Consider the following 16,409-nt stretch of genomic DNA (forward strand, 5'->3'; position numbering starts at 1 on the left):
CCCTCGTCCCTGAACCTCCCGTCCTGCCTTCCCTGCCAGCCCCAGGATCTCTCGTCTCCCCTTCCCTTCGTCTCCATGTCCTGTGCCTGCCTGTTGGACTGGATCTCCCCGGCTACCGAATCTACCTTCTGTCCCCGACCATTCTTCTTGCCTGGCCCATTGAAAGCCTGTTACCTGCTCGATCTAATAAAGATCGCTCTGTTCCGCATTCCTGGGTCCGCGTTTCCCTGCCGAGGGTGTCCTAACAATTATGTCTCCAGTAATAATTTTCTGCTAATAGCATTAATTCTCTTATTTCGGTATCGGTGTACTGCATGTACATGTTATCACCATCAAAGAAAAAAACGCGTTATGACTTATCAGTCATTATTATTGTTTTTGTCGTTTATTTAATCGTGTAGCAATACTGCCACTTGTCATATTATTAATTGCGTATTTATATAATATTAACCAATGACCAATCTCTGTATCTTACTAGCATCTTTTGCGCATTTGTCTTTGTATCAGCCGTAGCGGTCTGCAGGGGGAATCGCAGAAGCTGGAGTTTCTTAGAGCGCTGCATGGGTTTGGACAAACCATAGGTATTGGTAATATTACTGGACAAAAATATATCGTTATTGGTGTCCACCAAAGTTTCCAGCACTAGCTACAAGAAATGGGATTGAATGCATTTGCTCGTTTTTATTTGTATTTATTTCTTAAAAAGTTTCTTACATTATATCCGTGCTTTTTAAAGGTTATATCTCAATTTTTCAAAAGTAAACACAAAAAGGATTACACTTAATGCCCCCACCCTATTTAGAACGTTAGGCGTTCCATTACGTAAAAATGCAGTACTACGTCATGATGCACGGCTTATAAATAATCTGTTTGATAAGGGAGAAGCAAACACAAACGATTCGTGAGTGCATCGTACGTGTTGTAAGAGCAAGTGAAGCTGAAAGACATTGACAGTTAAGGTAAGGCCTCCCCTTCAAAATGTATACTTCACTTAGATCAAAGGTCTTAAAGTAAAAAAAACGCTGGGAGATGCTAAACTCCCGACCGCAAAACATGCAGACTGGCGGATGTCAATTGCGCTGGAATGACATTACAAGGTTTTAATTTTTCTCTGATATCGGCCGGCCAGATACAGTAATTTCTTTGAGACCCCTGAATTTAAATAATAATTAATTTTTACAATGATGGTGACCTATATAATGTGCCGATTTACTTGTGAAGTTGTTCAGCTGGTTGGCATGGCATTGATTACTGCTTTTTAAGAAAGTGCATGTAGTCTCACACTGTAGAAGTCCATTGCTCAGTTGTCAGCATGCTCAGCGTGTCGCCTGTGATGTGTCCTGCACAGCAGCAGGCTACATTGCGTTTAATGGACTAATACTTCTTCAACCCATTAAATGATTCCTTTCTCTCTCCCTGCCAGTGATGGCTCCCTCTATCAATCTCTTCACCTTCCTCGTCCTGTCCCTGGTGGGGGGCAGCTCTTCATGGGACGAAGCTTCGCCTTGCGGATCCGGCTCCATCCTGACAAGGCCCTACACGGCCTTGTGTGAGCTGGATGCGGTGTGGGGCTTGGTAGTGGTGGTGGCGGCAGCGGCGGCGGCCCTCGCCTCGCTGATCCTGCTCCTGGTGGTACTGTGTCGCCTGCGGAAGATCACAGAGGCTGAGGAGCGCAGCGGGGTGGCGCCGCTACTCCTGCTGCTCGCTGCCATATTTGGGCTCTGTGGCCTCAGCCTGGGATACATCGCTGAGCAGCAAGAGAGCCTCTGCTTCGCCCGGCGTGTCCTGAGGGGGGTGTTGCTTGCTGTCTGCAACACCTGCCTAGTGTTCCAGGGTCTGCGACTGCGCCGGTTGGGACAAGGTGCTCATAGCCCCAGCACAGGTCAACTGATGGGGCTGGCGGTGGCCTTGGCCGTGTTGGATCCGGAGTGGATCCTTCTAGCCACGATGTCCACGTGCCAGCCAGCCTGTAAATACCAGCTGCTGGACTTTGCGCTGGCCACCACGTATGTGCTGGTCCTGCTCCTGGCAGCACTGGTGGGGGCGGCCTGCAGTCTGTGGAGGCAGCAGCCACGGTGGAGGTGCAGGACCGCGTGGCTGCTCATCACCTGCCTGGCCTCAGTCCTGCTGTGGGTGGCCTGGATCACCTTCTGCCTGTATGGCAACGCGGCGCTTGGCCTGTCCCCAACATGGGACAACCGGGTACAGGCAGTGGTGCTGCTGGCACAGGCATGGCTGCTCATACTGCTGCACGCTGCTCCTGAGGTCCACGCCACCTTACGGCCCCCGTCCCGCATGAGAGAGGCCAATTTAGAGGAGGGCCTTTCTCACCTGTAGTTTGGAGCAAACCGGGACTTCGTGTTCAGTGACAACAACTCAGGTATGGTACTTTGTTTTCGCTTCTTTGACCTACTCTGTGACTCTGTGTGTACTTGAGAGAGAGCATAGCCCTCGCTCTTTCCTCACATGGAGCCCCTACTGGAAGTCTGTGGAACAGCAGCATATAAACAAGGTCTATGGACCTTTCCCTGTAACACAGATCTCACTTGAGCAGAGCTTAGGTACCATGGCTGCATGTGCCCCCCCCCCCCCCCCCCCAACAATCCCAAAAAAAAAATGTGAAGTATGACTACTGCACTGCTGAAGGATGTTTACATGATCAATATCTGTCTCTCTCCTGCAGGTGTCCTCCCCAGCCCCCAGGAAACATTACATTTTAAATAAATAATATATATATCATCATCTCTGGAAGTGGTGTGTTTTTTTAGGGTTAAAAACTTGAGAAACATTCAATGGTCATCATCATACCATATATCAGTAGCCCAGGCACTGGTCAGTTCCTTCACTCTACTGTTACAGACTTTCATGAAAACATTTTTTAAATGTGGGTGTTTTACCTGTATGATATGCTTGCCTTTTGTACTGGACATAAAATAGAATTTAATTTTTACATTATATTACTCATACAACAGGCGACATGGTGGTGCAGTGGTTAGCACTGTTGCCTCACACCTCTGGGACACGGGTTCGAGTCTCCGCCTGGGTCACATGTGTGTGGAGTTTGCATGTTCTCCCCATGTCGTCGTGGGGTTTCCTCCGGGTACTCCGGTTTCCCCCCACAGCCCAAAAACATGCTGAGGCTAATTGGAGTTGGTAAATTGCCCGACTGGTATGTGAATGTGCCCTGCGATGGGCTGGTCCCACATCCTGGGTTGTTCCTTGCCTCGTGCCCATTGCTTCCGGGATAGGCTCCGGACCCCCCGCGACCCAGTAGGATAAGCGGTTTGGAAAATGGATGGATGGATGGATGGATGGATTACTCATACAAACACACACATCTGTAGGTTCTCAACTCTAGGTTTATATCAAACACATTAAAGCCAAACAAATGCAAAAAGTCCATGTATCGTTTGTCCTTGGGTTTTCCAGTCCAAAACGAAATCAGGAAAACTAAACAACAGCAGCGTTTTTTGGTTTTTCTGTCAGAAGGAGAAAAAGCGAAAAGCAGAAAACAAAAAATCAGGCTTCATATTTTATCCTAAAATGTAGAAAATATTACAAAAATACACCATTCTAAGGGTGGGTGTTTCCAAGCTTATGACTGGGACTGTTAATGTTGTAAAATTAAGATAAAGTTCACATTAGGCTGTATCTTACATCTCCGGTATCTGTTAGATCTGAATTTACTCATAGAAAAGAAACAAAAGAAGGTGATTTTACGGTTTTCCCATTTGGTTTTAAAACAGAAAAACAACAAATTTATTTTTGTATAGCGCGTTATCCCAACAATACATTGTCTCAAAGCGCTTTACAGCATCCCCACCCAAAGCCCCCAGTGAGTAAGACATAGGTGACAGTGGCAAGGAAAAACTCTCTAGAAGGAAGAAACCTTGGGAGGGACCAGACTCAAAGGGGGAGCCCAACCTCCAGGGGCCGGTAGGGAGAGTCGAATAGAAGAGATGGCTAAGTGCCAAGTCACATTGTCCAAATCATAGGATTTGAGGCACAACCGGGGAGCAGGGAGGTGATGACAAGCCCGTGCCGACTCTCCTTCCAATCGCCAGGCAACCAGAAGTAATTAGGCAGCGGGTCATACATGGAAGATGGCACAGGCAGAACGCGAGCTGGATGCAAGGACGTCATGGGTACATGTCACATGTAGCAGGGTGTGCTGAAAATCTTGATAGATTGAGGTCTCCAGGCAGCACACCCCAGGAGGAGTTGGGGAAATAAAATGTGCAATTAGTCAAAGTATAGGGGAGACTATAGGCAGTGCTAACAGTTAGGTGAGTGCAATATGAAGTGCAAAGTGCAAGCTCTGGTAGATATGGCAATGGCAGCATAAGTAGGAGGGAGAGGCAAGTGGGAATGCAGGCATGGGGAGTCCCTGAAATGTCAGCACTCCAGTTCCACAAGGGATGGTGAAGCTAGAGTGACAGCGCTGACAGTTCAGTTTATCTAAAGCCAATGGCACCGATCCCCACCCAGCTCTACACCTCACACTGTAGGTCTGACTGGTGGCAGCGGTGGGATCATTTCTTTCCTTTGTGGTTTTTCCGTTTAGAAACCTAGAATTAGCTTTAACATATCGGAGGCGGAGGATAGTGTACAATCTCCTAATTATGAGGGCGCTGATTGTCCTGTTATACGTGTAGTGAGTGTTTTCTCAATCTCCCGGTGGCCCCCCCTGCTCACCCAATATTTATACCGGAAACTTTTAATGGTGTGGGGCGTGAGTGGTCTGACTGGTCGGAACAATTTTATCTGGCGCCTGAGGTAAACAGGTGGGATGAGTCTCTGAAAATTAAGTTTATGTCTTTGCTGTTGTCTGGCCGTGCTAGAGAGATGTATAGTGGGATGCCGAGTGAGGCTAAAAGTAATTATGGGTTGTTAAAAGCGGCTATGGCAAGGTGTTTTGAACCTGGTGATAGTAGTGATTGGAATAGAGCTAGTTTTACTGCCCGTCGCCCGCCTGCATAGCGAGACGGCAAGGGAATTTGGTAACGCCTTACGGAGATTAGCCGCTAGGGCTTATCCCACGGCTGATCATCGGATTTGTGATCTGTTGGCAAGAGACCAATTTATTACGCATTTTGCTACCGGTGATTTTCGGGTTAGCCTGTGTAGTGCCAAGCCTAATACGCTGGAAGATGTCATTGAACTTGCTTCTGAAATGGAGTTGCTGAGAAGTTTGGAGCAGACGTCTTTGCCACCTGACGTTAAAGTGAGGGGAGTGGTGGAGCATAAATTAGAAAGGGATGAACAAATGGAGGTGTTGTTGGGGGTGGTAGAGGAGTTAAGGCAGGAGGTAAAATCGCTTCGTACCACGGTGTCTAAGATGCAAGAGGGGATGAAAAGCTTTCTAAGTAAATATGGGGTGGTGTTGGATTTTGGTAGGAAGGAGTGTCGGGTTATGGGTCAATTATTACCTCTCCTTGTGCCAGCAGATGTGGACAAGCCTCGGGTCGTCATGGTTCCAGAAGATACTGTAATCCCCCCCCCCCCTCGAAGTGAGGCAATCATTGCTGGTAAGGTGGAGAATACAGGTGGGGCTGCTTTTGAGGGTATGTTGGAGCCTTTGGATTCGGCATCTAGCCAGTGTAATATAATGATGGGGGGATGAGGGTAGGTACCTTGCATACGGGTATTGAGGTGAGTCGGAAAGCAGAGAATGTAGACCTGGGTGAGGATGAGGAGGATTCTGTTGTGCCCTGGACAGTCGATAGGCTTGTAACATATTTTGATTGCACCAGAAGGGGTTTGCCTCATCCGATATGACTGGTATTTATACCGCGTTGCAGAAGAATTTGTCTGTATTTAGTGCCGGAGAGGGAGATTTGGGGAGAACTCGCCTGATGTTGTATAACATTGATACTGGTGAGGCGAAGCCGGTAAAGTTGCCTCCCCGCCGTGTCCCCCTCCATTTGCAGGAGGAAGTATCTGGTCACTTAAAGCAGATGCTGGAGAATAACATCATTCAGCCCTCGAATAGCCCTTGGGCAGCGCCGGTGGTTCTGGTACGGAAGCGAGATGGTGGCCTTCGGTTTTGCGTTGATTATCGCAAATTGAATGATGTTACCCGTAAAGACACGTACCCCTTACCCCGAATTGATGATGCGTTGGATAGTTTGAGGAAGGCTTGCTGGTTTTCTACATTGGATTTAGCCAGTGGGTACTGGCAAGTCGAGGTGGATCCAAAAGATAAGCATAAGACGGCGTTTATCACTCGTCAGGCCTTTTCCAATTTAATGTGCTGAGTTTTGGCCTGTGTAACAGTCTGAGAACTTTTCAGCGTCTCATGGATTTAGAGTTGGCGAGTCTTCAGTGGACTACTTGTTTGGTGTACTTAGACGATACAATAATATTTGGCCGTACCTTTCAAGAACATCTGGACCATGTGGATGAGGTTATAACGAAATTGCGTCAGGCTAATCTGAAGGTTAAACCGGCGAACTGTAACTTGTTTGCCACAGAAGTGCAGTATTTGGGCCATATAATATCGGCTAGGGGTGTGAAAGCTGATCCGGCTAAAGTGGAAGCTGTGCGCCAGTGGCCGGTGCCTAAAAATCAGACAGAGGGGAGGAGTTTTGTGGGCCTTGCCTCTTATTGTAGGAGGTTTATTCGGGGTTTTGCTGAACTTGCTCGTCCTCTGCTCCAGCTGACCGAGAAGGGCAGACGGTTTACATGGACAGAAGCTTGTCAGGCAGCATTTGAACAGCTCAAACTTAGTTTGATGTCTGTACCAGTCATGTCTTACCCCGACCCTAATAAAACCTTTATATTAGATACGGATGCGAGTGATGCAGGTATTGGGGCAGTATTGTCCCAGGTAGAAGGGGAACGGGAACAGGTGATAGCATATGCTAGTAGGGCTTTGACTAAACAAGAAAGGAAATATGCAACAACCAAGAAGGAGTTAAGTATGGTTACCTTCATAAAACATTTTAAATACTACTTGTTGGGGAAGGAGTTCATCTTACGGACAGATCATAACTCCTCCAACTTAAGATGGTTGCATAATTTCCAAGGTTTAGAGGGACAGTTGGCTAGGTGGGTGGAGCAGCTGGCCAGCTCCCAATATAAGAGAGTGCATCGGCCGGGTCGGGGACACGCTAATGCGGACGCCCTCTCTATAGTGCCCGCTTTTCTGCCAGTAACCTCAGACTCACCGCCAGCTACCCAGGAAAAAGGGGGAGAGGTGATATGTGCTGTGAGAGAGGTGTGTCAGGAGGCAGTGGCATGTCAGGAGGAGTGTGATGAGCTGGGGCAGGATCAGCAAGGAGATGCTGAGCTGCGGGAGATTTTTGCTTTAAAAGAAGGGAGGGAGGGCAGGTAGTCAGCCTCCAAATGAGTTGTGGAAATATGCATCAGTGTGGGATCAGGTGCAGGGTTCTAGGTTGGTACGATATCCACCTTTGCATTCTGATGCAGCAAACCAAGTCCAGGTTGTTATCGACAAGTCTTTGGTGCCAGAAATTTTGAGGCAGTTGCATGATGCTACCACTAGGGGTCATTTGGGAATACAAAAGTTGCAAGCAAAGGTGAAAGATCGCTATTATTGGCTGGGATGGTTTGGGGATGTTAAGCACTTGTGTCGGGAGTGTGTGGATTGTGGTTCCCGGAAAGTAGTGGGGAAACAGGGAGGTGCCCTGCTGCAGTCTGTTGTAACCGCTAGGCCATATGAACGGGTAGCACTGGACATTTTAGGGCCATTACCGGTAACTCCAGGGATGAATATGTACATTGTGGTCATTGGGGATTATTTCTCAAAATGGACTGAGGCATTCCCTCTCCCTAATCAGTAAGCTTCCACTGTGGCCAAGGTCTTGGCGGAGCAGTGGGTCTGTCGCTCTATCCATACAGATCAGGGTCGCAATTTTGAATCAAATCTATTCAACGAGGTGTGTCAATTGTTGAACATTCAAAAGACTAAGACATCAGCTTATCACCCCCAGTCAGATGGGATGATTGAGAGGTTTAACAGGACATTGTTGGCAATGTTGTCTCTCTTTGTGGAGGAAAATCAGTCCAGTTGGGATGTTTTGTTGTTTTTGGGCAAGAGATAGTGTTGCCAGTGGATGTTATGTTGAATCTCAACGAGGGGGAAAGATTTTCCTTTGTAACGGAATATGTGGCTAGACTAGGGGACATATTGTCCACAGTGGTGGGAGCAGTGAAATGTCATCAGGCAAGAGCTTCGGGTAAGCAGAAGCAAGCGTATGACTTTAGAGCGCAAGTCAAGTACTATTCAGAGGGGAACTGGTATGGGTTTGGAGGAAGGCTAGAAGACGGGGGTTATGTCCAAAGTTACAGAGGAGGTTCAAGGGTCCATATAAGGTGGTGGAAAGGGCAACGGAGGTATTGTATCGAGTGGTACCAGTGGAAGGGGGAAGTGAGGTGGTGGTGCATTTTAATCGACTTAAACCATTTCTCTCTACTGTAACAGAGGCTGCCAATCAGGAGGGCAGAGACCAAGTGATGCCTGTTGGTACCCTGCCTGAGCTAAAAGATTCCCCCCCTGGTGGTGGCTATCCGCAACCACGGCCCTTAGTAGAAAAGGGTGGCGAGATGGAGGGGGGGGTGCCAGGGCTAGAAGTGTGGGCAATGGCAGCCAATCGGCCAGAAGAGGCAAGTGCAATTGGACCAGGGCAGCAGGGGGAAGGGGACCAGCCTACCTGAACCTGGCGGAGCCGAGCCCGTAAGGTCCCTCCAGAGCCACACAGCGATGGGCCTGCTGCTGTGCATGGGGCCAAGGAACAAGAACGGAGGGAAGGGGCTCCAGTTCAGAAGACTCGTCTGCGACGTCAGAGGAGGCCACCAACATGGTCCAAGGGCTATGAAATGTTGTGACTCAAGGACGAGTCTGCCCTAAGGGTGGGGGGAGTGTAATTTTGATGTGTGGGGGGTGACGGATGGGCGTGGAAGGTAATAGTTAATTAAGTGGCTACACTTGGGTTGTGAGGGATCTGGGGTTAAGAGAGGGAGTGGGAGGCGCGTTAGGGAGATTTGGTCTGGTAGGCACCGTACGCGTTGGGTCCCGGGAGGGAGGTGCCGCTCGCATGCCGTTTAGGGCGGCCGGCGGTGAAGCCAGAGAGTGGGCGGTAGGGACAGTTCCCGGTGCGGTAGGGCGAGGACAGTCAGGACAGTGGGGGTAGGAGGCTATGACCACTGCTTAGACGGGGTGGTTGATAGACGGGAGTAGCGGCACCTTCATAGGGAGGGACGTTCTAGGTGACGGACCGGTGTGATTATTCCTTCCCCGGGGGAGGGTCCGGATCCCCGGGGGGGGAGGGGGTGTTATGTTTTAACTATGTCTTTATTGTGTGAGTGTTTCGTGTGGTTTAAATGCGCAGTGTAACCGCTTAGGGTCGGGACAGGACTATAGAGGCGGTTCGGGTCCCGTAACGCTTGCCTGTGCCCGAAGTGTGGGGATTACTGTGCATTGCAGTGCTATTGGTGTGCCGTGCCCTAATGGGGATGTTGTGTGGTGCGGGATTTACTGTGCGGTAGCGTGGGTTAACACACGCTTAAAAAGGGGTGGTGTGCTACGGGGAGAAAGCGGGACCGAACTCTTTGTGAATCCAGATCCGACCCAACGGGTCGCTGCATGAATTGTACTGAATAAAATTATCTTTGTAACTGTAGCTGCAGTCTGGTGGTGATCTGTTCTCCGTTTACAGCCTCTAACGCTACTGTAGTTTGAGTTCGTTACAATATCAGTTCGATGACTCGCATATTCCCTATAATATAGGGTCTATATTTTCTAATTTTAAGTCATTTTTTTATGTTCATAACCTTAGCTCTGTGCAAATCATTTCGTATATATCCAACAACACAGTACAATTATGGTGGATATCTGGTTTATGACAGTAAAACAATGTAGATTTTATGTACACTGAATGTAAAATTAAAGTTAATGAAAGCAAAATTATAGGAAACAGCTGTTGTGCCTTCGATTTACTAAAACACATGTTGGTGCAATAAAACCATTAAAATTTTACAGATAAAGCATATGACCATAAGTTTAATTTATGTAAAAATACAGAAAAGAAATTGACCAGTTTCACTGAAGGGGTTTCTTTTATTTTACAAACTGTGCGTAAAAATATGTTTATGCAATGTAGTTTTGATAAACCTTTGCTGTCATTTAACCTAAGTGGAAAAAAATAATTATACTGTAGTCAAAATGGCTGATATAAAATGGTTTAAAACTGTGAAAAAAAATTGCCTTTTTTTACAGTGTATACTTCCAGTCAGAAGGTACCACACCGGCAGATACGGATTTCTGAAATAGCAAAGTTAAAGGTCGACGAATAATATCCCTCATCTCTTTTAAAACAAGAGGTAAGATGCTGTTATGATATCCTGTCTAGGGTTGGAGTGTAACAGTATTCACGGGAAAGGGGAATGGGATAAAGGGACAAACAGGGTGAGGGAAAGAAGGGAACACCAGTGGACAAAGGGATATTTTTTGTATTTTAATTTTTTTTCATGTATAATGACACTGAACAAATAACCCTGTGCAAAAGACTTTGGGAGTGACCACAGCCAAAATAACAAACAAAATCCCCAACTATCAAGTGCGACCCACAGCTAATCTCACCTAAGTGCAAAAGAAAAGGAAACCAAAAGGCAAACACTCCACCTCACTCCCTAACCAAATAAACAGAGTCCAACACACACTTGCAAAACAAAACAGCAGTCACTCCCTATGCAGCAATACAATCACACATACATAACATACACACAAGTCAAAGCAACAAGGGGGCTAGTGAAGACGTAAACCAAAGAAAACCAAGCGGGGAGACAGCAAGCCAAACTGAGGTCGCGGGGGGGACCGGAGCCTGTTCTTGGAACAACAGGCGTAGGCAGGAACCAACCCTGGGCAGGAGTCAACACTCTGCAGGGCGCAAACACTCACAACTCAGATTTGCCAATTAACCTACCCTGCGCACTTTTGGACTGTGGGAGGAAACCGGAGCCCCTGCTGGAAGTCTTTCCCCATTCACCAGATTATATTGCCAGAAGACTGAAAATTAGATATCAAATACTAGAGTGACATAAAAACAAAAAACAAGTTTGCTTGTAATGAGACGCAAAACAGAAGATTCTCTCTTTTTATATTTTGAGAAAACATTTTAACATTTATCCAACCGGTCAAATGGTTTAATACTTCATACAGCAGCATTTCTAAACTCATTCCTCAGCCCACCAGACAGCTCCACGTTTTTGCTCTGTCCCAGATCCCTGCATGCATGAACCAAACAGTCACCTTTTACTGCTGTGCTGAGAGCTTGGACAGAGCAAAACTGTGGATCTTTGCAGTGGGGTCCAAGGACTGGGTTGAGAAACCCTGGCATAGAGGAGACTGCAGTGAGAGCCAAGAAAAAAAGAGATTAGAGAGGAAGGTAAAATGCTTCCATTAACATGGCAAATAAGCTTCAAGTACAGACCCTGTGCTTCCATTACAAACAAAAAGCCTGTATGACCCTCCTAAACACACAAGTCAGATTAACTTAACCAGGGGAAATAAGCATAAAACTTGGCAAAGACTAGACTATGAAAAGGGAAGGTGAACATCATACTTACAAGAACTTCTGCTAAAGCAAACGGACAAATCCCTTTTAACGGAATCAAGTTACTTAAAAAAAAAATAATAATCCAAAAATAAATCAATAAAAATTAAGAAAAACACAATCATGCTTTGAACTAATACTGCAGTCAGTCCTAAATGTTCCCATGACATTCTTTTCGTCACGACGCACACTCGGTACATACTGGTTAAAAACCATTTATAATCCTTCATGTTCCAGTCTATGATGGAGCACCCCAACCTGGGCCACCCATCCAACATGGCAGATTTCTGCCCCCTGGCCCCGGAGACTAGCAGACCAACCTCTGGAAACAGGGAACCAGGGGGACATGGGCCGCTGACTGGATGGGCGACTCCAGAATGAGGTGAAGCAGAAGGTAGACTCCACAGCAGAGGACCGAGGAATGTAGACCAAAACCAGGGAACCTGAAGTGGCAAGAACACAAACCAGGACAGACATATAAAACCAAAGCAAACGCATCAGTGGCACAGGCCACCAGCTTGTGAAAGATGGCTACCTGGCATCATGAATCCCTTAATCAAAAACCTTTGTGATGGCAACTTTGCCACCCAGGACTGATCCCTTCTAAAGACCTCAAGTTTCAATGCAAGGTTTCTGAAATGTTTTGAAACATTAGTCCATGTGACTGCTGTGGTATTGTTCCAGGCAGGGAAAACAACTTAGGAGAAAATTTCCGTGCATGTTGGGTGTTTGTGGTACTGTTGGGCTGAGGGGGTAATTGAGTGACTATTAACCTTTGAAATCCAATTATATTATTTAAACAGGTTAGTAGTTAGACAGTGTGATTTAGATGAGGATAAGGATGTTTTATTGTCATTACAAAACGTGTTCTACATGAAGGGAACAAAATGAGGCACTCAGATCCGGTGTATTAGCAATAAAATCGAAAGAACAATACAATGAATAATATGGTAACTGTCATGCCCTGCTCGTCGGCTCCTCCTGTGTGCCACGCCCCCTGCTTACCCACGTGTGTTTCCCGGATTGTACCCAGCTGTGTCTGCTTATTTTCAATCAGTCCTGTGTATTTCAGTCCGTGTCTTACCCGAGTCCTTTGTCCGTCATTGATGTCTGTTGCCGTCCTGTATTCCCTGCCCCGGATTGCTCCAAATAAACCCCCGTTTTCCCGTATCCCGCTTGCCTGCCTGCTCCTTCCACGCCTGCCCGCACGATCGCCGCTCTGCCCGCGGTCTCCCGTGACAGTAACAATTAAAATAAAATAGAATAAAGACATTAAGATAGATTCCATTAGGAGAATTTAACCATGGATGTAAAGTGAGCAGGTGTGAGTGTAGCAGAGATTACTGAGGTCTGTGTGTAATAAAGTATATGTGACACTGGCTGAGGAAGCAGCAACGTGTGTGTGTGCAAAGTCACAGTAATAACCTGCAGCACTGAGGGATCTATTGCAGCGAAGCCCTGACATGTAACACTGGTGATGAATAGCAGTGTTAGATATAGGTATAGTGAGGTACTTATAATTATAGTAGGTGTAGGATCAAGGCCTGGATTAGATTTAGTTAGAAACATACAGGGCAAATCTAGATAACACACACACACACAGATTACATATAAATATAAATTTAGGGGCAGTGTGTAGCTCAGTGTGCTAAGCCTGTGATCAGAAAATAGCCCACTTTAGCCCAGCCTGGGCACATCTGTGGGTCCTTCAGCAAGGCCCCCAGCTCCCTGGGTGCCACTATGACTGGCTGCCCGTCACGGCCAGCTCACTCTGAGCAAGTTGGGGGAGGCAAAACGAAAATATCTTGATTGGGATCAATAAAAAGTATTAATTCTTATCCTACGGTCTGAGCATTCGGTCAATCCAAGTACAGAGAGTGGTAATGTGGACAATGCTGCTTGCATTTCCGGCCCAGCAAGGCCTGCTGCTGCTCCACAGCTATATATATTCAGCACTGACCATTTTCCATTCAGTGGTTGTTAAAATAACTTTGTGTAGCCTAGTAATGGTGTAGTGCAATATTCTTTGGTTTGTAATATAAGGGATTAAATAATATCTTCCAAGTGAGATACAGGCCCTCCACATTTTCAGTGAAAGGAGGCCAGACAGCATGAAAGCTCTTCCTACATTTGCCTCTGCTGTATCTCAGATTTTCAATAGGTAACATAGAAAACACATCTTTAACCTATTGTCTGAAGGCAGGAGGTCTGGAGGACTTCCACTGCGTGAGAGTTGTTCTTCCACCCAGCAGAGAGGAGAAGGCTGTGGCTCTGGCCTGTGAGGCGGTGTATTGTTTTTCTGCGGGGAGACGTGAGCATCGGGTGAGACTCGACTCAAATGCAGCCGCTTTGAGACAGACGTGGACTTTAAGGAAACACAGACTACACATGGAACAGCAATGACTGAGCTGGGGAACGCAGTGAGGGCAGGCATATTTATACACAGCACACTAATCAGCGACAAAACAGGTGTACAGGGTTAGGATGGAGAACTATAATGGGATACAGGAGAATTAGGAGGGTTACAAAGGGCCAGCAGCGCCCTCTGCTGGCATGAGTGGGAGGAGACATGAAAAAATAAGAGATTACAGATCATGACAGGAGCACCAAGCACAGCAACAGTGGGGTCATGCTCAATTATCACACCACATATATGAGTAAACATTATGAAAATCTGTTCCCAAAAATTGTTGAAACATCAGCATGACCGAAACATACGACTGGTTGTATCTAGGCTACACTGGCACTGACAGCAGAGTGCAACAAATTACCAGCTACGACATATATCTGATGATTCAGAAGAAAGACAAGTTGAAGAAACAAAGTGGTTAATTGACTATTGTATAATAATCAAATCACTTCATAATCATGTAATACATAATATGTTACGATGGGAAGATGGACAATCCAAGGGCAGCCTTGTGGGTTTTATTGCTGAACCAAAAGACATGAATAGAACCCAAGAGGAGGAGGAGAGCACAAGTAGGAGGGAGGGAGGAAGGAATAAGCAGGAGGAGTCGGGGAGAACCTACTAACACGGGGAGCAGAGAGGGGTCCTCCTCCTTTTTGGGTAAAACTAATTGCTTGTGACATGGTAAGAGGCAACTTCTTTCTTGAGAGAATTTCTTTAAAGGGCAAGACAACCAAAGCTGTTAATCCAACAGGAAAAAATACCCTTTGTAGAATTCTATGTGAAGACCCTCTGGGCCAGGCGCCCTGCCGCTCTGCATTGTTTTCTTTGCATGTACAACTTTGTACTCCATAATTTTAATATTTTATCACGAAGCCTGAAGAGCAATATGAACTATATCATGCTTTAAGTAAATTGTCTCATCCATTATTAGATTTAAACACAGTAAATAATTCACAGCAAACTGTACTTACAGCCTTCATCCTGCTCTTCAGTCTCTGAGGTGCTGCATCTAAATGGGGACTCGTCAAAAAGCCAAGTGGAGCTGTCATGAATGAAGGCCTTGTTCAAGCTTCCCCTGCCTGACAGCAGGTTAGTCTCTCATTAGACTAAAGTATATTTAACTTCTACAGAACTTTGCAGGCTCATCTAGGATGGAGAATTTCTGCTGCTGAGCGCCTTAGAAAAGATTCTCAGAGGGAGATACGAGTCCTAGGTGCCTGCTGGGTACATATTCAAGACAGAGTTAGGACCGACTCCAAAAATTCTGCACTGTCTCCCAGATTAGAGGAAAAAATTGTATTTTACTGAAAATTTCATTTCTAATAGATGGAATCTGATTTACCTTAGACTTGGTCAGCAGTCATGTGGATAAATTTCAGAACAACAGACGGCCTGTGGGCTGGGGGGGACAGGCAGGTTGGCAGGTGGGGGCACGCGGAATGCTCCTGGGGGTGTGGTGGGTGTGCTTATATGATTTACAGGAGCCGAGGCTAAGAAAGGCACTAAACTGCACAAACATCCTCATGTACGAAGTTTTACATAAAAAGGGGCCATGGGCTTGTTGGCGCTATAATTCTTAGCACTCTGACTTGCTCTCTGGGGCTTTGGGTTTTTGAGACAATATGAGAAGGGCAGGTGCCCTTTTGCGTGGAATGTCTCCCATCCCTGTTTTTCCTTCTTCCTCTTTTTGTTTTCTTCAAGTGCCAACAAGAGAAATGAATATGACAATGCCAAAGCATCTGTAATTGCAACAATTTTCTAGGAGAAGGGGTGTGTTTTTTGACATAAATGCAGGGGTGCCAATATTTTTGGCCATGACTGTAATAGTTATTTGTGATTTGTAATCATTATTTAATTTTATCGATCCATCTACCTACCTACACTAAAAAATGTACAGTTGGATGTAATTAATTTTAAGACAAATGGTTACATGAAATTACTATCCAAGAACATTTTATTTTGTAATTCAAATTTTTCTTATTTTTCAAACCAAAAAGTTACAGCACTTCAGCCATTCACATTTATAAAACAATATGACCAATCACTAGTTCAACCTCCCAGCCATTTATCCTTCAAAAACATGGCCCTAGAAACGTTCCCACATTTTCATCATATCTTGTTTCCCATTTAGTCTGTCCAACATTTTTTCATATGAAGCTGCCTTAATCATCTCATCGGTCCATTCCTTTATATTGGGGATTGTTGAGGATTTCAAATGCCTTAATATTACCCTCATGGCAGTTATGAGTCCCACCATCACAGCCTTAAACTGTTTATTATTCACCTTTGGCAATTCCACTCTATCTCCTAGCAGACAGAGTCGGGTTTGCGGGGTAAAGTAAAGCCTAGCCATTTGTCCAGGAGACCAAGAACTCTACCCCAAAATGGATATACCTGAGAGCACTGCCACAGCATGTGTA

At 46.1% G+C, this 16,409-nt stretch overlaps 2 protein-coding genes and 1 long non-coding RNA gene across 3 annotated transcripts in view; 2 read left to right on the forward strand and 1 right to left on the reverse strand.

Moving 5' to 3' along the window:
* LOC125721543 (NLR family CARD domain-containing protein 3-like) overlaps positions 1–16,409 on the reverse strand; it is a 349,177-nt gene that overhangs the window by 3,640 nt on the left and 329,128 nt on the right. The window lies entirely within an intron of this gene.
* LOC125721579 (G-protein coupled receptor family C group 5 member B-like) lies at positions 886–1,973 on the forward strand. Its single transcript, XM_048997537.1, has 3 exons — positions 886–959; positions 1,424–1,916; positions 1,967–1,973. Exons 2-3 carry the CDS (start codon positions 1,426–1,428, stop codon positions 1,971–1,973), a joined length of 498 nt encoding a protein of 165 aa, XP_048853494.1. The 5' UTR covers positions 886–959; positions 1,424–1,425.
* LOC125721565 (uncharacterized) lies at positions 2,041–2,742 on the forward strand. Its single transcript, XR_007385825.1, has 2 exons — positions 2,041–2,380; positions 2,684–2,742. It is a non-coding gene; the product is annotated as an uncharacterized LOC125721565 (long non-coding RNA).

This window comes from Brienomyrus brachyistius, unplaced genomic scaffold (assembly GCF_023856365.1).
Source record: "Brienomyrus brachyistius isolate T26 unplaced genomic scaffold, BBRACH_0.4 scaffold34, whole genome shotgun sequence".
In the NCBI taxonomy this organism is placed as follows: Eukaryota; Metazoa; Chordata; class Actinopteri; order Osteoglossiformes; family Mormyridae; genus Brienomyrus; species Brienomyrus brachyistius.